Source organism: Canis lupus, chromosome 35 (assembly GCF_048164855.1).
Source record: "Canis lupus baileyi chromosome 35, mCanLup2.hap1, whole genome shotgun sequence".
NCBI lineage: Eukaryota > Metazoa > Chordata > Mammalia > Carnivora > Canidae > Canis > Canis lupus.
The window spans coordinates 23,582,196-23,600,151 of record NC_132872.1 but is presented as its reverse complement, the minus strand read 5'-3'; the positions used below and the strand labels follow the sequence as shown (position 1 = coordinate 23,600,151).

General features: G+C 34.2%; 1 protein-coding gene across 5 annotated transcripts in view; it reads right to left on the bottom strand.

Moving 5' to 3' along the window:
* SENP7 (SUMO specific peptidase 7) overlaps positions 1-17,956 on the bottom strand; it is a 139,698-nt gene that overhangs the window by 12,869 nt on the left and 108,873 nt on the right. For all 5 annotated transcript variants that reach the window (XM_072811835.1, XM_072811838.1, XM_072811836.1 and 2 more), the window contains 6 exons: positions 17,779-17,812; positions 10,496-10,675; positions 8,690-8,952; positions 7,185-7,318; positions 5,539-5,655; positions 1,987-2,109 (listed from right to left, as the gene is read on the bottom strand). In XM_072811835.1, the coding sequence (XP_072667936.1) occupies positions 1,987-2,109; positions 5,539-5,655; positions 7,185-7,318; positions 8,690-8,952; positions 10,496-10,675; positions 17,779-17,812 (851 nt within the window). The remainder of the gene's footprint in view (positions 1-1,986; positions 2,110-5,538; positions 5,656-7,184; positions 7,319-8,689; positions 8,953-10,495; positions 10,676-17,778; positions 17,813-17,956) is intronic.

Sequence of the window (17,956 nt, the reverse complement as noted above, 5' to 3'; positions counted from 1 at the left end):
GCCCATTCAATAAGATACATTATTCTCTTTTGAGTTCCTAGTGTGTTCCAAGCAACTGAACAAAAGGTACTGGGGATAAAGGAGAAAATATGACAGATGAAGTGCATGACCTCATAAAGCTTAACTCTAGGACAGGCAAACAAACAAATAAATGACTAGAGATCTTGTTATGAAACAAAAAAGTGCCAAGAGAAGAAATTTCAGTCAGAAAATAGGAAAGACCTTTGCATATTTGAAAACTCAAAGAGGTAGGTTGAGCTCAGTGAAGTAGGATAAGTGAGGGGAAACAATGTCACGAGATGGGTTTAGGGATATGGATAGAAGCCAGTACGTCAGCATCTGATAATGTATAGTAATGAGTTTGTGCATCATTTAGTCTGCAATATCTTAACACTAGTAGTTTGAGCCAGTTATCGGGGATTTATTTACCATTTAGGTTTATATCCCTTACCACTTTGATTCTGGGCTTCTTATTTTTTTTTTTTACTGATTTGTAGAAATTCTTTGTGTGAATATTAATTACATATACTTCAAGCCAAGCATTAGTAGGAGTATCTGTGTATGTGTGAAAGACACACACACACACACATACACACATATACACAGTTGACCCTTGAACAACGAGGGGATTGGTGGAACCAATCCCCACCCAACAGAGTTGAAAACCTATATATGTAACTTCTATTCCCCAAAACCTTAACTAATAATGGCCTACTGTTGATCAGAAGTCTTACTAATAACATGAAGCCAATTAACACATATTTTGTATGTTATATATATAATGTATTGTGTTATATACTATAATGTATTATAAAAATAACACAGTAAGCTAGAGAAAATATTAAAATCATAAGGAAAATGTTTATCAAATATATAATATTTATACTGTATTTATCAAAAAAATCCTGTATGTAAGTGGACCCCCCCCACAGTTCAAACCCATGTGGTTCCAGGGTCAACTGAATGTGTGTATGTGTGTGTATAAGATACTAAGTATAGTATCTAAATATAGTATCATATATATTATCTTACCCTGGAATATGCCACTTATATATCTTTGTTTTGTATTACTTTTATACAAGATCAAATATCTAATATCTAATTTTAATTTTTAAAATTATTTTAAAATATAAAAACACAGTAGAATCTACCTGCTTTCATTTCATCAGTTTCTAGTTGGCTATGCCAAACATGGACTAGTAATCTTAAAACAAAATTTAAGATTAAATCACAGTACTATCAATTTCTATATACATAAAATAGAACAGGAAGACATCAAAAAAAGTTAACTATCAAATTTATTTAATAAATCTTCCCCTTCCATATATCCCTACTCATTAACTGATGGTAAGGTAAATTATGCAAACATAGTATTTTGTATAATTTACAGTAGTTTAACTAAAGAGTAGTATTTTGGTGAGAGTCTCACCAGGAAATAAAAGACACCCTATATATTTAAGACAGATAAAATGTAATGCAGAGAACTGGCTACAGTGATGATAGAAAAAGTCCAAAGCCAAAAAAGGGAACAGCAAGGCAACCAGAGATTAGCATAGAAGGAAACTACTATACCCCTACACTAAAGGGCAATGGGGAAGAAGCAGTAGTACCTCTAGTAGGAGCTCGCACTCTTACAGATCTGTCCAATGAAAGACAGGACCCGCAGAGAAAATACAGCCACTGCCAAAATCACTGCCTAATGCAAAGAGGGTAAGGAGGAAATAACCTGACTTTCTCTCCTTCCTTGCCCTCCAACTTTCCGTGTCCCCCACAGAACATGTACTTGGAAATGCAGTCTGCAAGAGTCATCCTCCTGTGACAGGGAACAGAATAGTGGAAGGGTGAGAAGTATATCTTAGAGCAAAAAAGCCTGCACAAGTGGTAATACTGCTCTCTAGGAAATACTGTAAGAAGTTTTTTCACTTAGAAGCATCAAAAGAGCATATTTTCCTCTTAAAACTTAAGTATACTGAAAGATTAACTTACGAAAGATTTGGATTATCTTCTGTTAAATTATTTTCCTTTCTTGTTAAGCATTTATAGAAAAAGCTACTAAAAATGTGACTTCGTTCAACAAGTTCATCTGATGCCTTCTCCAATATAAGATACCTGTAAAATAGCAACACCATGAAAGTAAGTTATTTTTTTATTTTATTTGGTCTTCTCCCAATTATCTTGTGTGTTCTGGAAATCTTCATTTTTATGGCCAATTAAATTCAAAGCAATCTTGAAATTTCCTCTGATTTCAGTTTTTTTGGTTCTTTATTTATGTCACCTTCCATCAAGATTATTTAAAGCAAAAAAAAAAAAAAAAAAAAAAAAGGGATCCCTGGGTGGTGCAGTGGTTTGGCGCCTGCCTTTGGCCCAGGGCGCGATCCTGGAGACCCGGGATCGAATCCCACGTCAGGCTCCCGGTGCATGGAGCCTGCTTCTCCCTCTGCCTATGTCTCTGCCTCTCTCTCTCTCTCTGTATGACTATCATAAATAAATATTTTAAAAAAAGATTATTTAAAGCAGAAATTGCCCATTATACTTTCATTTACTTAATAACAAGTATTATCAAATTCCTAACATGCACCAAGCACCATGTTTACAGTAAGATATAAAATAAGAGGGGGAAAAAAGTACCTGCCACCATATAGCTTTACAATCCAGAACGATGAGTATAGAAGGACAAATTAATCAAATACTGAAACCAATGAGACTCCTAAAATAAATCTAGAAAAACTTTATTATGAGATATGCCTAATCTACAAATCCTTTGTCCACTTCTATGAAAATAATTCTTCAACATAAGCTTGTAATTCAATCATTTAGTGCTTAAACCCTTCGTAATTCAAGAACTCTACTATTCTTAGTAGTTTACGCAGGTTCAAAAAATGACTTTGTAATTTCTGTTTTAAAAAGCATAAAAGACAAACACAACTTGACATTTTTTTTAATGTGGCTATGGAGAGGCTTTGCTAAATGGAAAGAGATAAAAATGAAGTTTCTGATGTCCTAGAAATATTATTTTGATCTGAATGATGATTATATAGAGATATATATATATATAGATAGATACAGATATATAAACATCCTCTCAAGAATAAATAAAATCTTTAAAAAAAAGATTTTATTAAAAAAAAAAAGATTTTATTTATTCATTCATGAGAGACACACAGAGAGAGAGAGAGAGAGAGAGAGAGAGAGAGAGAGGCAGACACACAGGCAGAGGGAGAAGCAGGCTCCATGCAGGGAGCCCAACATGGGACTCGATCCCAGGTTTCCAGGATCACGCCCTGGGATGAAGGCGGCGCTAAACCGCTGAGCCACCCAGGCTGCCCTAGAAATTAGTTTAAACAATAAAGTTAGAATACACTCTGAGGGATGCCTGGGTGGCTCAGCAGTTGAGCATCTGCCTTCGGCTCAGGGCATAAATCAGGGGTCCTGGGATCGAGTTCCATATCAAGCTCCCCTGCATCAAGCTGCCCTGCTTCTCCTTCTGTGTCTCTATCTCTCTATATATATCTCCATGAATAAACAAATAAAGTCTTTTTAAAAATCCCCTCTGAAAAAAAAAATCCCCTCTGAAAAGAAGTCAGTGAGACAGAGATACAGGCAATTCAGTGAAAAGGAAGTATAGAAAAGTACTATTGGAAATAAACTAGGAATAAAACTGTATTTGTTAATTCTAAGAAAACATAAAAACTAATAATATAATCCAGTTCATCTCACTAAATATAAATTTGACACTATTACAGGAATATAAAAATGAGTAAGATATAATAAGATGCTTAAACTTTAGGAGAATGTCATAATACCACTAACTAACTGTAAAATCAGGTACTATAAAAGAGATGAAAATGAAGTGTCATGGTAGTTAATAATATCTGTTCAGAAGATCAGGAAAAGTTTTAAGAAGGCACCACTTGAGAGGAACCTTGAAAGAGAAATAAAACTTCAACAGGTTGAGATAAAGAGGAAAGTCTACTGGAATCAAGAAAAATATGGCACTAAGGCATAAGAGTGAGTAGGAATGGGCTTTGTTTAGTTAAACTGTTTATAATTCAATTTTGCTGGACTATGTAATATGTACAGGATTGTTCGTAGATGGCTAAAAAGGTAGTGTCATATTATCAAGACTCTCAAATGCCAGACTGTCTGAACTCATTCTGACCAATAATAAGAAATTACTTTAAGTTTCTCATAGGAATTGCATTCATAGAGTAGTTTAATAGCAGTGGTTGTGATATACCTAATGGACAGGCAAACAGAGATAAAGGATAGAAGACTCATAATAATAATAATTCAGATAAGAAGTACTAGCAAATCAGAGAAGAACAATAACTCAGTTAAGAAATACTAGAAAATCATGATGACAGAAGAAAACTAGATGAATTTGAGATAGAATCTACTAAAATTGCCAAATAAGTATGCAGAGAGGGAAGGGAGGGTAAAGAGTCAATGGTAATGGAGACATCTGCTTCCAGCCAAGATGAAATAAGAGAGCCTATATTTACCATCCAGGATAAAGGAAGCAAAAAAAAAACAGACAAAAAAATATATGAAACAATAATTTTCAAAACAATGGACATCAGGCAACAAAGAAAATGTTTGAAAAATGGGAAACCAACAAAGATGAGCTCCACTAGTGCCCTGGCTGACTGTGCTGGTAGCTTCCAGGCTGCAGCACAGGAAGGAGTAACCCAGAGGGCAGACTGCAAGTTGAGGAGATGCTACTCAATACAGACCAACACAGCTAGAATTTGCAGATCAGAATAATGAAAAGGGAAGAAAAGGGAAGAGCTATAGATAAAGAGAACTCCAGACATCTGCAGAGAGTCCTCCTTAAGTATTCAGAAGAACACTGGTCACCACACACATATGAGGAAAAGGCTGGGGAGAGAACTACCTGAAAAGACAGGAAGGAATTGGTAGCCAGCCGCAAAAATAGTGCCCGTTCTTACCAGACTGGGAAAATCTCATAATACATGAGGCCTTGAGTAGAGGATATTTTAAAAAAAGACCAAAATCAAGCTTCTAGAGATCAAATGTAAAGTATCTGAGATGAAGAATAAATGCTAAAGAGAGATTTGGAGCCTGAGTGATTGGAATAAGACTAGTATTATTAGTTAAACAATAGGGCTCAGGTAAGACAAGGACTAGAAACTTTGCGTCAAAGTTTATAAAACTTTCCTATCTATCTCTTTCAGACATAAGTACAGACTTGCTTCTTTTCCCTTCCCAAAGTGATCTGCAATTTTTTAAGTACATCCTTCACCACAGTAATATAATAGCCAAGAAATATAAATCAAAAATAAAAACTAAAAACAAACAAAAAACAGTAACTCTTCTGAAGTATATAGTATCTATGGGAAGTAAAGGAATGAAACTGAAGTAGTCAACTGTAGAAAACCCTGTAGGCAAAATCTTTAAATCTAAATTCTTGGCAGGAAGCTTTTAGCTAGAGTTAAAAAAAAACTTCAGTGATGGGCATGTAGTTTAAGATTCACACCAAAACACACAGATGAGAAAATCATTTATCATTGTACTTACTTCAGGTAGAAATCAATGATTACATCATTAAGAAACTCTCCTTCTTCTAAGCACTCCAGATCTTCATTAGTCACTCCCAATCCCCCTTTAGTAGGTGGTGGAGGATACACAATCAACCTTAAAAGTAAAACTAAAGTTAAAACATATAGGTACTGAAAACTCCATTATCAAAGAGATTTGTTATATAGAATACTAAAAGAGCAATGTATTCAAAAACTAAGACGTACAGAGTAAAAAAAATGGACAGGATACAAGCAATTATATTTTCCTTCTTTATTTTCACAAGGTACTAACAGTACTCTCATTCTCTTTTCATTTCCAATCCCATGTGGGCTAGTATCATATTTGTCTAATCAATACCTTATATCCATAATCAGTGGATATCAAAGATGTCTCTATTCTGTACAATTTTTAACTTTCAACAAACTGATGTAATAAACCATAAAAGACTTTCCTACACTCTACTTTCCAACTCTAAGTTTGAATTCCCAAGACTAGTTCCACGGCATTCAGGTGGGCCAACAATCAAAAACTATATTCTCCTACTGGTGGCTGGTCTACAGCAACTGCTGAGCAATAAAGAAATAAGACGGAGCAGAGAAGGCAAGTCTCCTATAACAAAGTCTTTACAATGTAAAATTTGAGAGAATATAAAGGAAATAAATAATTATAAGAAGAAAGAAGTAGGAAACAGATAACCACTAATTAAGCATCTTTTTTCTGGCACCTTCTCTTAAATCTCAGAAGAGCGGTTTTGAGTTTTTAGCTATGATCTTAGAATAGACAGGATGGTCCTCATTGCCTGAATGTAGCCAATAATAAATGTATAATAATAAGGACTTCTAAATAATAATAATAATAATAATAATAATAATAATAATAATAACAACTTCCTAAGCCAGAATGATTCAAGAAGATTAAGTCATAGGCAATTGATTTAATCTTAGCACCTAAATCAAATAACATGAAATTTTAAACGCTAACATGATAGTTACTATTTCACTGGCTATTTTCTATCCTGTTCTTTCATTTGTTTTTTAAAAAACAGAAAAAAGGAATCACACAGAGTAATAGAAATCACCCTCAAAGGCAAAGACTCCCTATTCTGACTGACTACCATGAGAAGACATACAAGATGAACTATGAATAAAGTAGCAACTTATGAAAAAGAAGTTCTAACAAACTCCAAAGTACCTTAGATTGAGCCACACTTTAGTTAAGTAATCCCACTTTTCCTACCATATATTCAGATATGGAATATGTAATAAAAAACCATACACTGCTACACAAATATTTTCAACAAATACTTTAATATTACTAAATTTGACATTTTAGTTGCCATTTATGTCTTACCGACCTAATACTAAATGAAATGGCACCAGCTCTTTTCTTAACAAATTTAACTTTCTCAAAAGCAAAAAATTATTATTTCTATTACTAACCATCAGTGTAAGAGCAAAACTCAAAAACATTTAGAAGGTAAACTATTGTCAAATCAACATGTTATACATTTGAAACTAATATAATATTGTGTGTCAATTACACCTCAATTAAAAAGAAAAAGGTAAACTACTTAAAATCAGCAACAAGAATGACAACTACTAATGAGTCCACCTATTACAAACAGGATATGACACAGTACATACTTTTGAACAGGTCCAGTGTGCCTGACTTCTCGCCATTCTTCATCTGGATTAGATGTAATAGAAAGTGAGTAGCAACCACTACTTTGCTTCTGCAGGAAGGTGTAAGTAGGCTTGGCTATTTCTGTATTTGAAGGCTGACAGAAAATGTCAAAGAAAAAGGTTTCCTTATAGATATATAAAAATACACATTAACCCTCAAAAGGATAGTCAAAACCTAGGCTTTTAAGAGAAAATGTGACTAAAAGAAATCAGTATCAATGAGTTACACCTATACATTTAGAATTTCTCCAAAGATATTGTATAAGCAAAATAATATTTTTGATCAAAAGACACTATACAGGGACGCCTGGGTAGCTCAGTCGGTTAAGCGTCTGACTCCTGATTTCAGCTCAGGTCATAATCTCAGGGTCATGAGAGGGAGCCCCTTGTTGAGCTCTATGCTCAGTGGGGAGTCTGCTTGAGAGTCTTTCTCTCCCTCTCCTCCTCCTCCTTCTTGTACATGTTGTCTAATAAATAAATAAATAATGATAAATAAATAAATAAATCTATCAAAACTAAGAAAATAACATTGGCATAATATTATAAACTACACTATGGATTTGTTCTGCTATCACTAGTGTTTCCACTAATATCTTTTTTCTGTATTTGGATCCTACAATTCCTGTCTTTGTCTTTGATGACCTTGATATTTTCAAGAGTACTGGTCACTTGTTTAGTAACTGGATTTGTCTGATTTTTTTCATGATAGGATTGAGGTTATACAGTACTGGGAAAAATACCAGAGAAGTCATGTCCCCTTCTCAGTATGTGATGTCCTCTTCTCAGTATGTGATGTGACAGGTTTATTACGTCAGTATCTTATTCCTGGTGATGTCTGCCACATTTCTCCACTGTAAAGCTATACTTTTCTTTTTATAACTAATAAATATTTGGCTGAGAGACTTTGAGATTATCCACATATCCTGTTTCTCCTTACGTTTTCACCTATTAAATTTAGTATCTCTTGGTGGACCTTGCCTGCAACAATCATTGACTATGGTGGTTTTTTATTTTCTCATTCCTTTTACCCTTATTAATTGAAATACTTTTCTAAGAAAGAACTGTCAATTATCCGCCATCAGTATTTATTTTTCATTCATTAATTGAGGTATTTATTTGTATCAATAAAGATTTATGGGCATTTATTTTATTTTTCAGTAAATTTTTATTTTATTTTATTCATTTCATTTATATTATCATTAATGTTCTAACTTTGGGATACCTGGCTGGCTCAGTTGGTGGAGCATGCAACTCTCGATCTCAGGGTCATGAGTCTAAACCCCATGTTGGGTGTCAAATTTACTTAAAAAAATAATAATAAAGATAAAACTGTTCTAGATTTGGTATTAGGAGTTCTTTCAGGTTGGCTCCTATGCCCTTCTGACAAAACAGCATTTTGAAATCATTCTATCTTCAGTGAAAAAATTCTTACTAAACCTTGCCAATTATATTAATCATATGCTAACCTGAGATATTGATTTCATCTTCATTTCTTCAGCAGCAGCAGCAGGAAAAGAACAAGTCGAAGCACAATAGTAATGAATAAAAGAACTTTCTTTTGAAGAGAGGTTCTGAAATAAAGGAAGTGCCTGAACCCAAGACAATGGATAAGAAAGCTCTAATTCTCCACTGGCTGTACTTATTTCTGTCATAATATCTTTCAATTTCAATTCTTCTCTTTGTGAAATAGGACTGTGTAACTCAAGGAAAATGAATTCACTGGATTTTGCTACAAGAGAAAAAAGAAACCAATTTTTAGCAATAGTGTTATTTTTCAAGGTAATAATAATTAAAATAATTTAATTATTAATAATAGTACTTTGTATGTTAGTTAATAACGCAGGCAAATTCAATCTCAAAATAGGCCATCAGTAACCTAGATTCAAAACTCACACATTTTAAACTCTTCCTGCAATAAAATGGAAACTCTACAATGGTACTATTTGCTCTATCTCTACTATCTGGCATTTAGTAGGTATTAGTAAACGTTTGTTAATGAATGTACGAATAAATTAATGAAAGATAACTAAGCAATGAATTATTCTTCTCTAACCTCCCCTATGTATCAAATCTACCAGTTAAAAAAGCAATTAAACACTTCCTTCAAAATCATTTTATCAATCGTTTCAACAATGGTCTCAAATGACACTCACTTCCCCCCTAATAATTATAAATGGCTAGTTTTATTTCCCCAACTTCTCTATTTAGTCATGAATTTTCCCAATTAATTTGGAGTAAGACAGCAAAATAACTACAGTAGTCCTCCTTTATCCATGGTTTCATTTTCTACAGTTATGGTCACCCATGGTTAACCACCACAGTCCAGAAGCAGATGATCTTCCTTCTGGCCTATCACCATCAGGTCAATAGTAGGCTAACACTACATCAATATGCCTATATTATTCACTTAATTTCATCTTATCGCATAAGCTTTTTATCTTCTCACATCATCATAAGGGTGAGTACAGTACAGTAAGATTTTGAGAAAGACCATATTCGTGTAACTTTTTTTAGAGTATATTGTTATAATTATTATTATCAGTTATTGTTAATCTCTTACTGTACCTAATTTACATATTAAATTTCTTCATAGGTACATATGTATAGGTAAAAAACATAGTATATATAGAGTTCAATACCATTTGTGGTTTGAGGCATCCATGGGGGGTCGTGGAACATATCCTCAATGGATAAGGGAGGGACTACTGTAATATTAAAGGTATAAAATTTGGTTTGCCACTTACCACATTTTATATGCAAGGGAGTACAAAGGACAAGGTAGAAAGATCAAAGAAGTAAGAAAGAATCTTACTAATTTGATTTGCCCAATTTTAAACTAGACTCCTTAAGAACTAAAAACTAAACAACGTTGGGAGATATTTAAGATACATATAAATAGACTAGTTTTGGGAGCATTCTCCCAAAAGTCAATTCAGTCTTAGAGAAATGATATATAAGTAAACTGAGTTTTTTTTTTTAAATTCAAGAAAATGCTGAAGTAAAGACTTCTGTATTTTATTTAACTTTGCCACTGATTAGTTGTCATAGTTCATTATAAAACAAGGGCATGGAACTCGTAAGAAATCAGGAGAAATTATGTAGAAGAAATAATTTATCTTGCATAATATTAAAGGATAAGATTACTTTTAATCCAATGAAATTAATTTCAATTCAATGATATTACATTCTACTTAATTGTTTTAGAAGAAAACTACTTTATTTACAGGACCTTCTTAGGTTATTCCAAAATTTAGATATCATTTCATACTCACACTGCTGACTTAACGTGAAGTTTTCTAGTTGGGTCTGAATCTCTTGAAGATAATTTGCAGAGACCCAGAGGAAAAGGATAGCATGACTCCTTTTACTGTGATCGTCATCCTTATTTTTCCATAACCCAAACCTCTTTAAGTGTGTGGTATCCACTAGCAATGAAACCTCATTCAAGGACACTGAAACAAACAAACAAAAAAAGATAACGTTAGGAATACAATACTTACACACTATATGACTCTCCTTGAATACATGATGTTTTTCAAAAAATGATATGCAAAATTTTACAAAAATATTATTTCCAGTGCACTTCACTAAACTTAGCTAAAATACCTGAAACAATATTATCAGCGTAAGAAACATATTACAACTGGAAAGGCCCAAATAATTATCCAACAATCTCAGTTATAATCAGGAAAAGGAAATATGAAATTGAACTTCCATAGCATATAAACTTTTTCCTGAGAGATTTCTTACTGGGAGCGCTGATATCACCAGAAAAAAAAGAAGTAGAAAACAAAAGAAGAAGAAAAAAAAAAAGATGACAACAATGACTATTTTATCTATGCACAAAACTAAGCATAGTATAATTTAGAAAATTACATATTTCTCTCTTGCTCAATACTATCAACCAAGACACCAAATGCTACCATAAGCCAAATTATTCCTAGGTTTCTTCTCCCAAAAGATCTGCATTCCACTAAACAGACTAGCCACTATCAAAAGACTCTCAAAGATATTATGAGCTTTTAAATGGTCTAAGACAGTATTTCTTGTAAAATTCTTCAGGCTTAAAAAATAAATAAATAAAATTCTTCCAGGTTTTACTTCTCAAAACTTGTAGGTATTCACCCAGAATTACGGGTCTTTTCTCCTAGTAAACTAAAAGAATCTTCTTTAAGGACTTTTTTAATTCAAATAAACATAGAAAACTAGTGTAAACAAGTCCTGAAGGTCATCCGGTCCAACTTCAAGAAAACAAGCATCTGAACTAGGAATACAAGGATCAGTTACGTACAAACTCAAGACGAATACTTGTTTGAAACATATCTCTTGGGACACCTGGGTGGCTCAGCGGTTGAGCATCTGCCTTTGGCCCAGGGCATGATTCTAGGGTCTCAGAATTGAATCCCACATTGGGCTCCCTGCATGGAGCTAGCTTCTCTCTCTGCCTGTGTCTCTTCCTCTCTCTCTCTCTCTCTCTCTCTCTCTCTGCGTCTCTCATGAATAAATAAAGTCTTTTTTTTAAAAAAAAGAAAGAAAGAAAAAGAAACACATTTCTTAGTAGTCTTCCCCTGCATTATTTCCTGGTACCCCACCTTGGTACTCAAAATCTAGTTCTCCGCCTATGATGACCCTCGGGATCACATCAGAGCCCGATGGAGATACAGAATATCAGGCTGTACCCTACATGTATTGAATCAAAATTTTTGGCTTATCAAAAAACAAAACAAAACCCCAGGTGATTCATATCATTCAACACTGAAGTTTGAAAAGCATTTTACAATAAGCATTCAAATACTTAACAAGGCATCTTAAAGTTCCCACACTAGCAATGCTTTTTTACTTTTTCTTACAATCAAATGATCCATTTTAAACATCTTGTCTTCATTTCTTTCATATTCCCTCTTCCTTTGTTCATTCTTTCCTTCCCTTATTCCATTTCTCCATGTCTTTTTCTTGCTCCTATTCTGTATTTCTAGTTCTCCTCTGTGCCTGTTTGCATGCTTGCCCGTCTGGTTACTCTATTTCACTGCTACTTCTAAAAATATTTTACATTTCTTCCTTCCCTTTCTAACTCTGTTTCTACCTTTAATTTACTGGAATTTTCCTGGATAATCCTTTTTAAAATCATTTCTATCTATCGATCAATCTGTTTCTATTCATCTGTCATCTATCTATGGATCTATTTTTTTTTTGCATCTGTTTATGTTTTATATACCTCCCTACACACCTATTTACCTTCCTAGCTAGCTGTCACCATTCATCAATCTTATCTTAGTGTAGTTTTTTTTTTTTTTTTAAGATTTTCTTTATTCATGAGAGACACAGAGAGAGAGGCAGACACACACGCAGAGGGAGAAGCAGGCTCCCTGCAGGGAATCTGATGCAGGACTCAATTGCAGGACCCCAAGATCATGCCCTGAGCCAAAGGCAGATGCTCAACCACTGAGCCATCCAGGTACGCCTTTACCCTAGAGTATTTTAACTGAATTCTATTTAAGATTTCTCCCCTTATTGTCTATAATTATACTTTATTTTCTTATAAGCTCCTCCTTTCAAACCCTTCTATCTCTCACTCCCACATTCTTTATCTCATTTCTTTTGTATTTTACTCTTTCCTACAGGCTCATAACTTTAAAACTTCTTTCTTTTTTCCTACTTTCTATCTTGGTCATTTCCTTTTTCTTCTCTGATCGCTTTTTTCTGTATCTTTTCTTAGTCCAATTCATTCACTATCCTTTTCTTTATTCTTAACCTCCCTGTATCCTGCCCGCTTTTCTTTCCTCTTCCTTTCTTTCCATCCTTTCTTCATCTCTTTATCTCTCCTTTCCTCTTTCCTTCTTTCATTCCTTCCTCTCCTTCCTCCTTCCATTCTTACCTTGTGTTTTTAAACATTTTTCATCACTCTTTTGTTCTCTTTCTCTTTGCATCTATTTTGTACGGTCTTTCATATTGGCTTATGCCTTTTAAAGTCTGTTCTGTCCCTCCCTATCTCCCTCACCCCTGACCTTGCTATCCTTAACTATGACTTTTCATTTTTTTCCAGCTTTACTGAGGTACAATTATCATGTAGCATTGCATAAGTTTAAGCTGTCTAATGTCAATTTGATACACTTATTTACTGCAAAACAATTGCCATGGAAGCATTAGCTAACACTTCCATAACTATCATTTCATTTTCATGGTGAGAACATGTAAGATCGACTCCCTTAGCAATTTTCAAATATATAATACAGTAGTAACTGTAATCACCATTCTGTACATTATTCTTATACCTGGAAGATTATAATCTCTGACCAACATCTTCCCATTTCCCCCATGTCCCAGCCCCTGTAACCTCCACGCTAGTCTCGGTTTCTGTGAGCCAGCTTTTTTAGATTCCATATATAAGCAATACCATATAGTATTTGTCTTTCTCTATCTGACTCATTTCAATTAATATAATGCCCTCAATGTTCATTCATGTTCTCATGGATTTCAGGGCAAGATTTCACTCTTTCTCAAGACTAATATTCCACTGTACATATTTTTTTAATATTTTATTTATTTATTCATGAGAGACACAGAGAGAGAGAGAGAGGCAGAGGGAGAAGCAGGCTCCATACAGACAGCCTGATGTGGGACTCGATCCCTGGACTCCAGGATCACACCCTGGGCCAAAGGCAGGGGCTAATCCGCTGAGCCTCCACTGTACATATTAACCACACTTTTATCTATCCATCAGACATTTAGGTGGTTTCCATATTTTGGCTACCTTGGATAATGCAAGGTGCCTCTATCTCTTCAAGATCCCATTTTCATTTCTTTTGGATATATACCCAGAAGTGGGATTTGCTGAATCATATAGCAGTTCTGTTTTTTTTTTTTTTAATCGTGTTTTTTTTTTTTTTTTAATTTATGATAGTCACACACACACAGAGAGAGAGAGAGAGGCAGAGACACAGGCAGAGGGAGAAGCAGGCTCCATGCACCGGGAGCCCGACGTGGGATTCGATCCCAGGTCTCCAGGATCGCGCCCTGGGCCAAAGGCAGGCGCCAAACCGCTGCGCCACCCAAGGATCCCAGCAGTTCTGTTTTTACCTTCTTCAGGAACCTGCAGAATATTTTCCACAGTAGCTGCCACACTTTACAATCTCATCAGCAGTGTACAAAGATTCCCCTTTTCTCCTTACGAACACTTGCTGACTTCTTGTCATTCTGATGATAGCCATTCTAACAAGTATAAGGAGATATCTCATTGTGGTTTTCATTTGCATTTTTGTGATAAGTGATGTTGAGCATCTCTTCATGTGCTTATTTGCCATTTGTATGTCTTTGGAAAAAATGTGTATTCACCTCCTCTGCCCATTTTTAAGTCAGACTTGTTTTTGCTATTGAGTTCTCTGAATTCGTTATTTATTTTGGATATTAACTCTTTATTAGATTTCTGGTTTGCAAATATTTTCTCCCATTCCATTGGATGCTTTTTCATTTTGCTGATGATTTCCATTGCTATGTAGAAGCCTTTTAGTTTGATGGAGTTCCACTTGTTTATTTTAGCTTCTGCTACTTCTGCTTTTAAAGTCAAATCCAAAAAAATCATGGCAAAGACTGATGGGAAAAAGCTTACCCCCTAATGTTTTTCTTCTGAGAGTTTATGGTTTCAGAATCTTAAATTTAAAGCTTTAATCCATTTTGAGTTGATTTTTGTATATAGTAAAGATGAAAGTCCAGTTTCATTCTTTTACTTGTGGCTGTCTGGCTTCCCCAGTACCATTAATTGAAGAGATTATTCTATTCCGGTTAGTATATACTTGGCTCCTTTATGAAAAATTAATTGACCATATATGCATGGGTTTATTTCTGGGCTCTCAATTCCGTTCTACTGCTCTATGTGTCTGTTTTATGCCAGTACAAAATTGTTTTGATTACTATAGCTTTGTAATGTAGTCTGAAATCAGGAAGTGTGAGGACTCCAGCCATGTTTTCAGGACTGTTTTGGCTATTTGGGGTCTTTTGTTGTTCTGGACAGATTTTAGAATTTTTTCCATTTCTGTAAAAAATGTCATTGAAATTTTGATAGGTATTACATTGAATCTGCAGATCACTTTGGGTAGTGTGGACATTTTAACAACATTAATTCTTGTAATCTCTGGGCACTGTAACTCCCCCACTGAAAATTGTCAGTGAAACTGGCAGCAAAGACAGACATTAAATTACAAGAGTAAGAATTTTCAGAAACTTCTCAACATTTCTTCCTCAGGCAGCTCACAAAACCAATTAAGTGATACTATTTCTGTGAAATCTAGAAAATTACTACTAATCCAAATGTACCAACCTTTTAGTATAAAAGCGTAAGTTTCTTTAGAAAGACTACTTTCAAAACGTTTCCCTTTAAAAAGGGGGAATTTAACATCCATCATTAAGGAAAATATATCTCACAACCAAATTTTCCCCAATATTTCGTTTATTTGGTTACAGGACTATGGAAGAAACTGAAAGTGGGAGTTGCTTATAATTTTTCCTACCCACTATTAGGGGTCCTAATAACAGAACCCTAATCATATTTAGGAGGCAAGATACTTAGCTTTTAGAAAATGTATTTCCTCCTTCCTTTGCAAATAGATGTGTGATATGACTACACTCTAGGTAAGAAAATGTAATTAGAAGAGGTTAGTTGGCATGCACATTTAAGAAGGCTCCTTAAAAAGGCAAGAGATAAGTGGTATGTGTACTTTTTACAATTTTCCCTTCCTCCTGCTTTCCACCTACAACACAAACATGATGACTGAAATATGAGCCATGTGGACCATGAGACAAATTTAAGGATGAAAGTTATGTCAGGAATGACACTGTAAAAAAACAAAAAAGACTGGGTCTCTGATGACCAAAGAAACACCGTATCAGCCCTGTTCAGCTTACCTATGGATTTCTTCCTTATGAAGGAAAGATAAATTATGTTCTTACAGCCACAGCCAAACATAATTAGTAGCTAATATAAATAAGTAAATTAATATTTCCCTCAGGTACTATAGAAAAATAAACATTTAGACTTCTACGTTCCTCATCTATTAAAACCTTTTATATGCATGTCTTGTTTTTAAGAGATTTTTATGGGGCGCCTAGGTGGCTCAATCCATTAAGTGTCTGACTTTGGCTCAGGACATAATCTCAGGGATCCTGAGATGGAGCCCTACATGGGGCTTTGCACTCAACTGGGAGTCTGCTTATCCCTTTCCCTCTGCCTACTCCCCTTGCTCACGTTCTGAAATAAGTCAAAGACAAATACTGCATGTTATCACTTATGTGTAAAATTTAAAACACACACACACACACACACACACACACAAGCTCATGGATACAGAGATCAGATTACTGGCTGCCAAAGCCAGGGGGCGGGCAGGCAAGATGGGTAAAGGGAACAAAAGGTACAAACTTATAAATAAGTCATGGGGATGTAATCCACAGCATGGTGACTATAGTTACTAACACTGTAGTATTCATGTGACAATCACTAAGTGCGATCTTAAAAGTCATCAATTACCACAATAGGAAAAAAAAAAAAAAACCTTTTGCAACTATGTATGGGAAAGATGTGAACTAGACACATAGTAGGAATCATCATGCAATATATACAAATATCAAATCATTATGTTGTACCTGAACCAATACCTGAAACCAATATAATGTTACATGTCAATTATACTTCAATTTAAAAAAAAAATATGAGAGGAGCACTATTACATAGATACTTAAATATAGATTACTGTACTTTCTTTTAGGAAATTATTTTCTTTTAAATCACAAGTCTTTATTTGTTTCTTCTAAATAGTTAATGCTAGGGGCACCTGGGTGGCTCTGCGGTTGAGCATCTGTCTTTGGCTCAGATTGTGATCCCGGGGTCCTGGGATCGAGTCCCGCATCAGGTTCCCTGCAGGAAGAAGCTTCCTCTCTTTCCTAGTCATTTTGTGAAGTACTACTTGTGTCTATTTTTCTTCATTCTTTTCATAATTCTTTCTCTAGAGACTATTCTATTGTTTCTTGTTTTCTTAATGTCATTATTATTCTGAAAGGATTTTAGTTGGGGAGAAAATAAAAAAAATGGTCTGAGTCTCCATATATTACAAGTACAGTTTCCAATCTACTTTGCCTTACTCAGATAAGAAATAGTATTAAAAAATTTCTAAACTCTATATAAAACCATTTTACATATTGTATGCAACATTATAAATTTTCCTTAGTTTATTTTTCATATATTTTCCTTATAATTTTTATTTTCATACATTTCATCATACCAAAATCTTCTTGCTATCAAAACTTTATTTCTATTAATTCCAAAAAGTTACCTTGAGTCCTTTAACATTAATGGTCATTACAATTTTCAGTGTTATCAAACATTTTAACTCCTTTTAAAGATGCTAAAAAAAAGTGTTAATTAAAATACATTTTTAACCTTAGATTTACTTAATTTCTATTCTGGAAAAAATTATGGAAACTTGGCTGCAGAAAGAATTCAGAGTTTTTGTAATTTTATGTTCAAAATTACAGTGAAAGAAATCACAAGACAATATCAGCTTACCTTGAAATGGGATCTTAACATATTTTGTTGTGAACTAAAGGAAACATAAGAAAAAAAAAGCAAAAAATGAGTTACTACTCAATATAAATTACTATTCAAAATTTTTAGTTTTTTTTCTTTCTCAAACCAGAAGCATTATTCAAAGTCTATACTAAAAGTGCTCAAGGGACAACTGGCT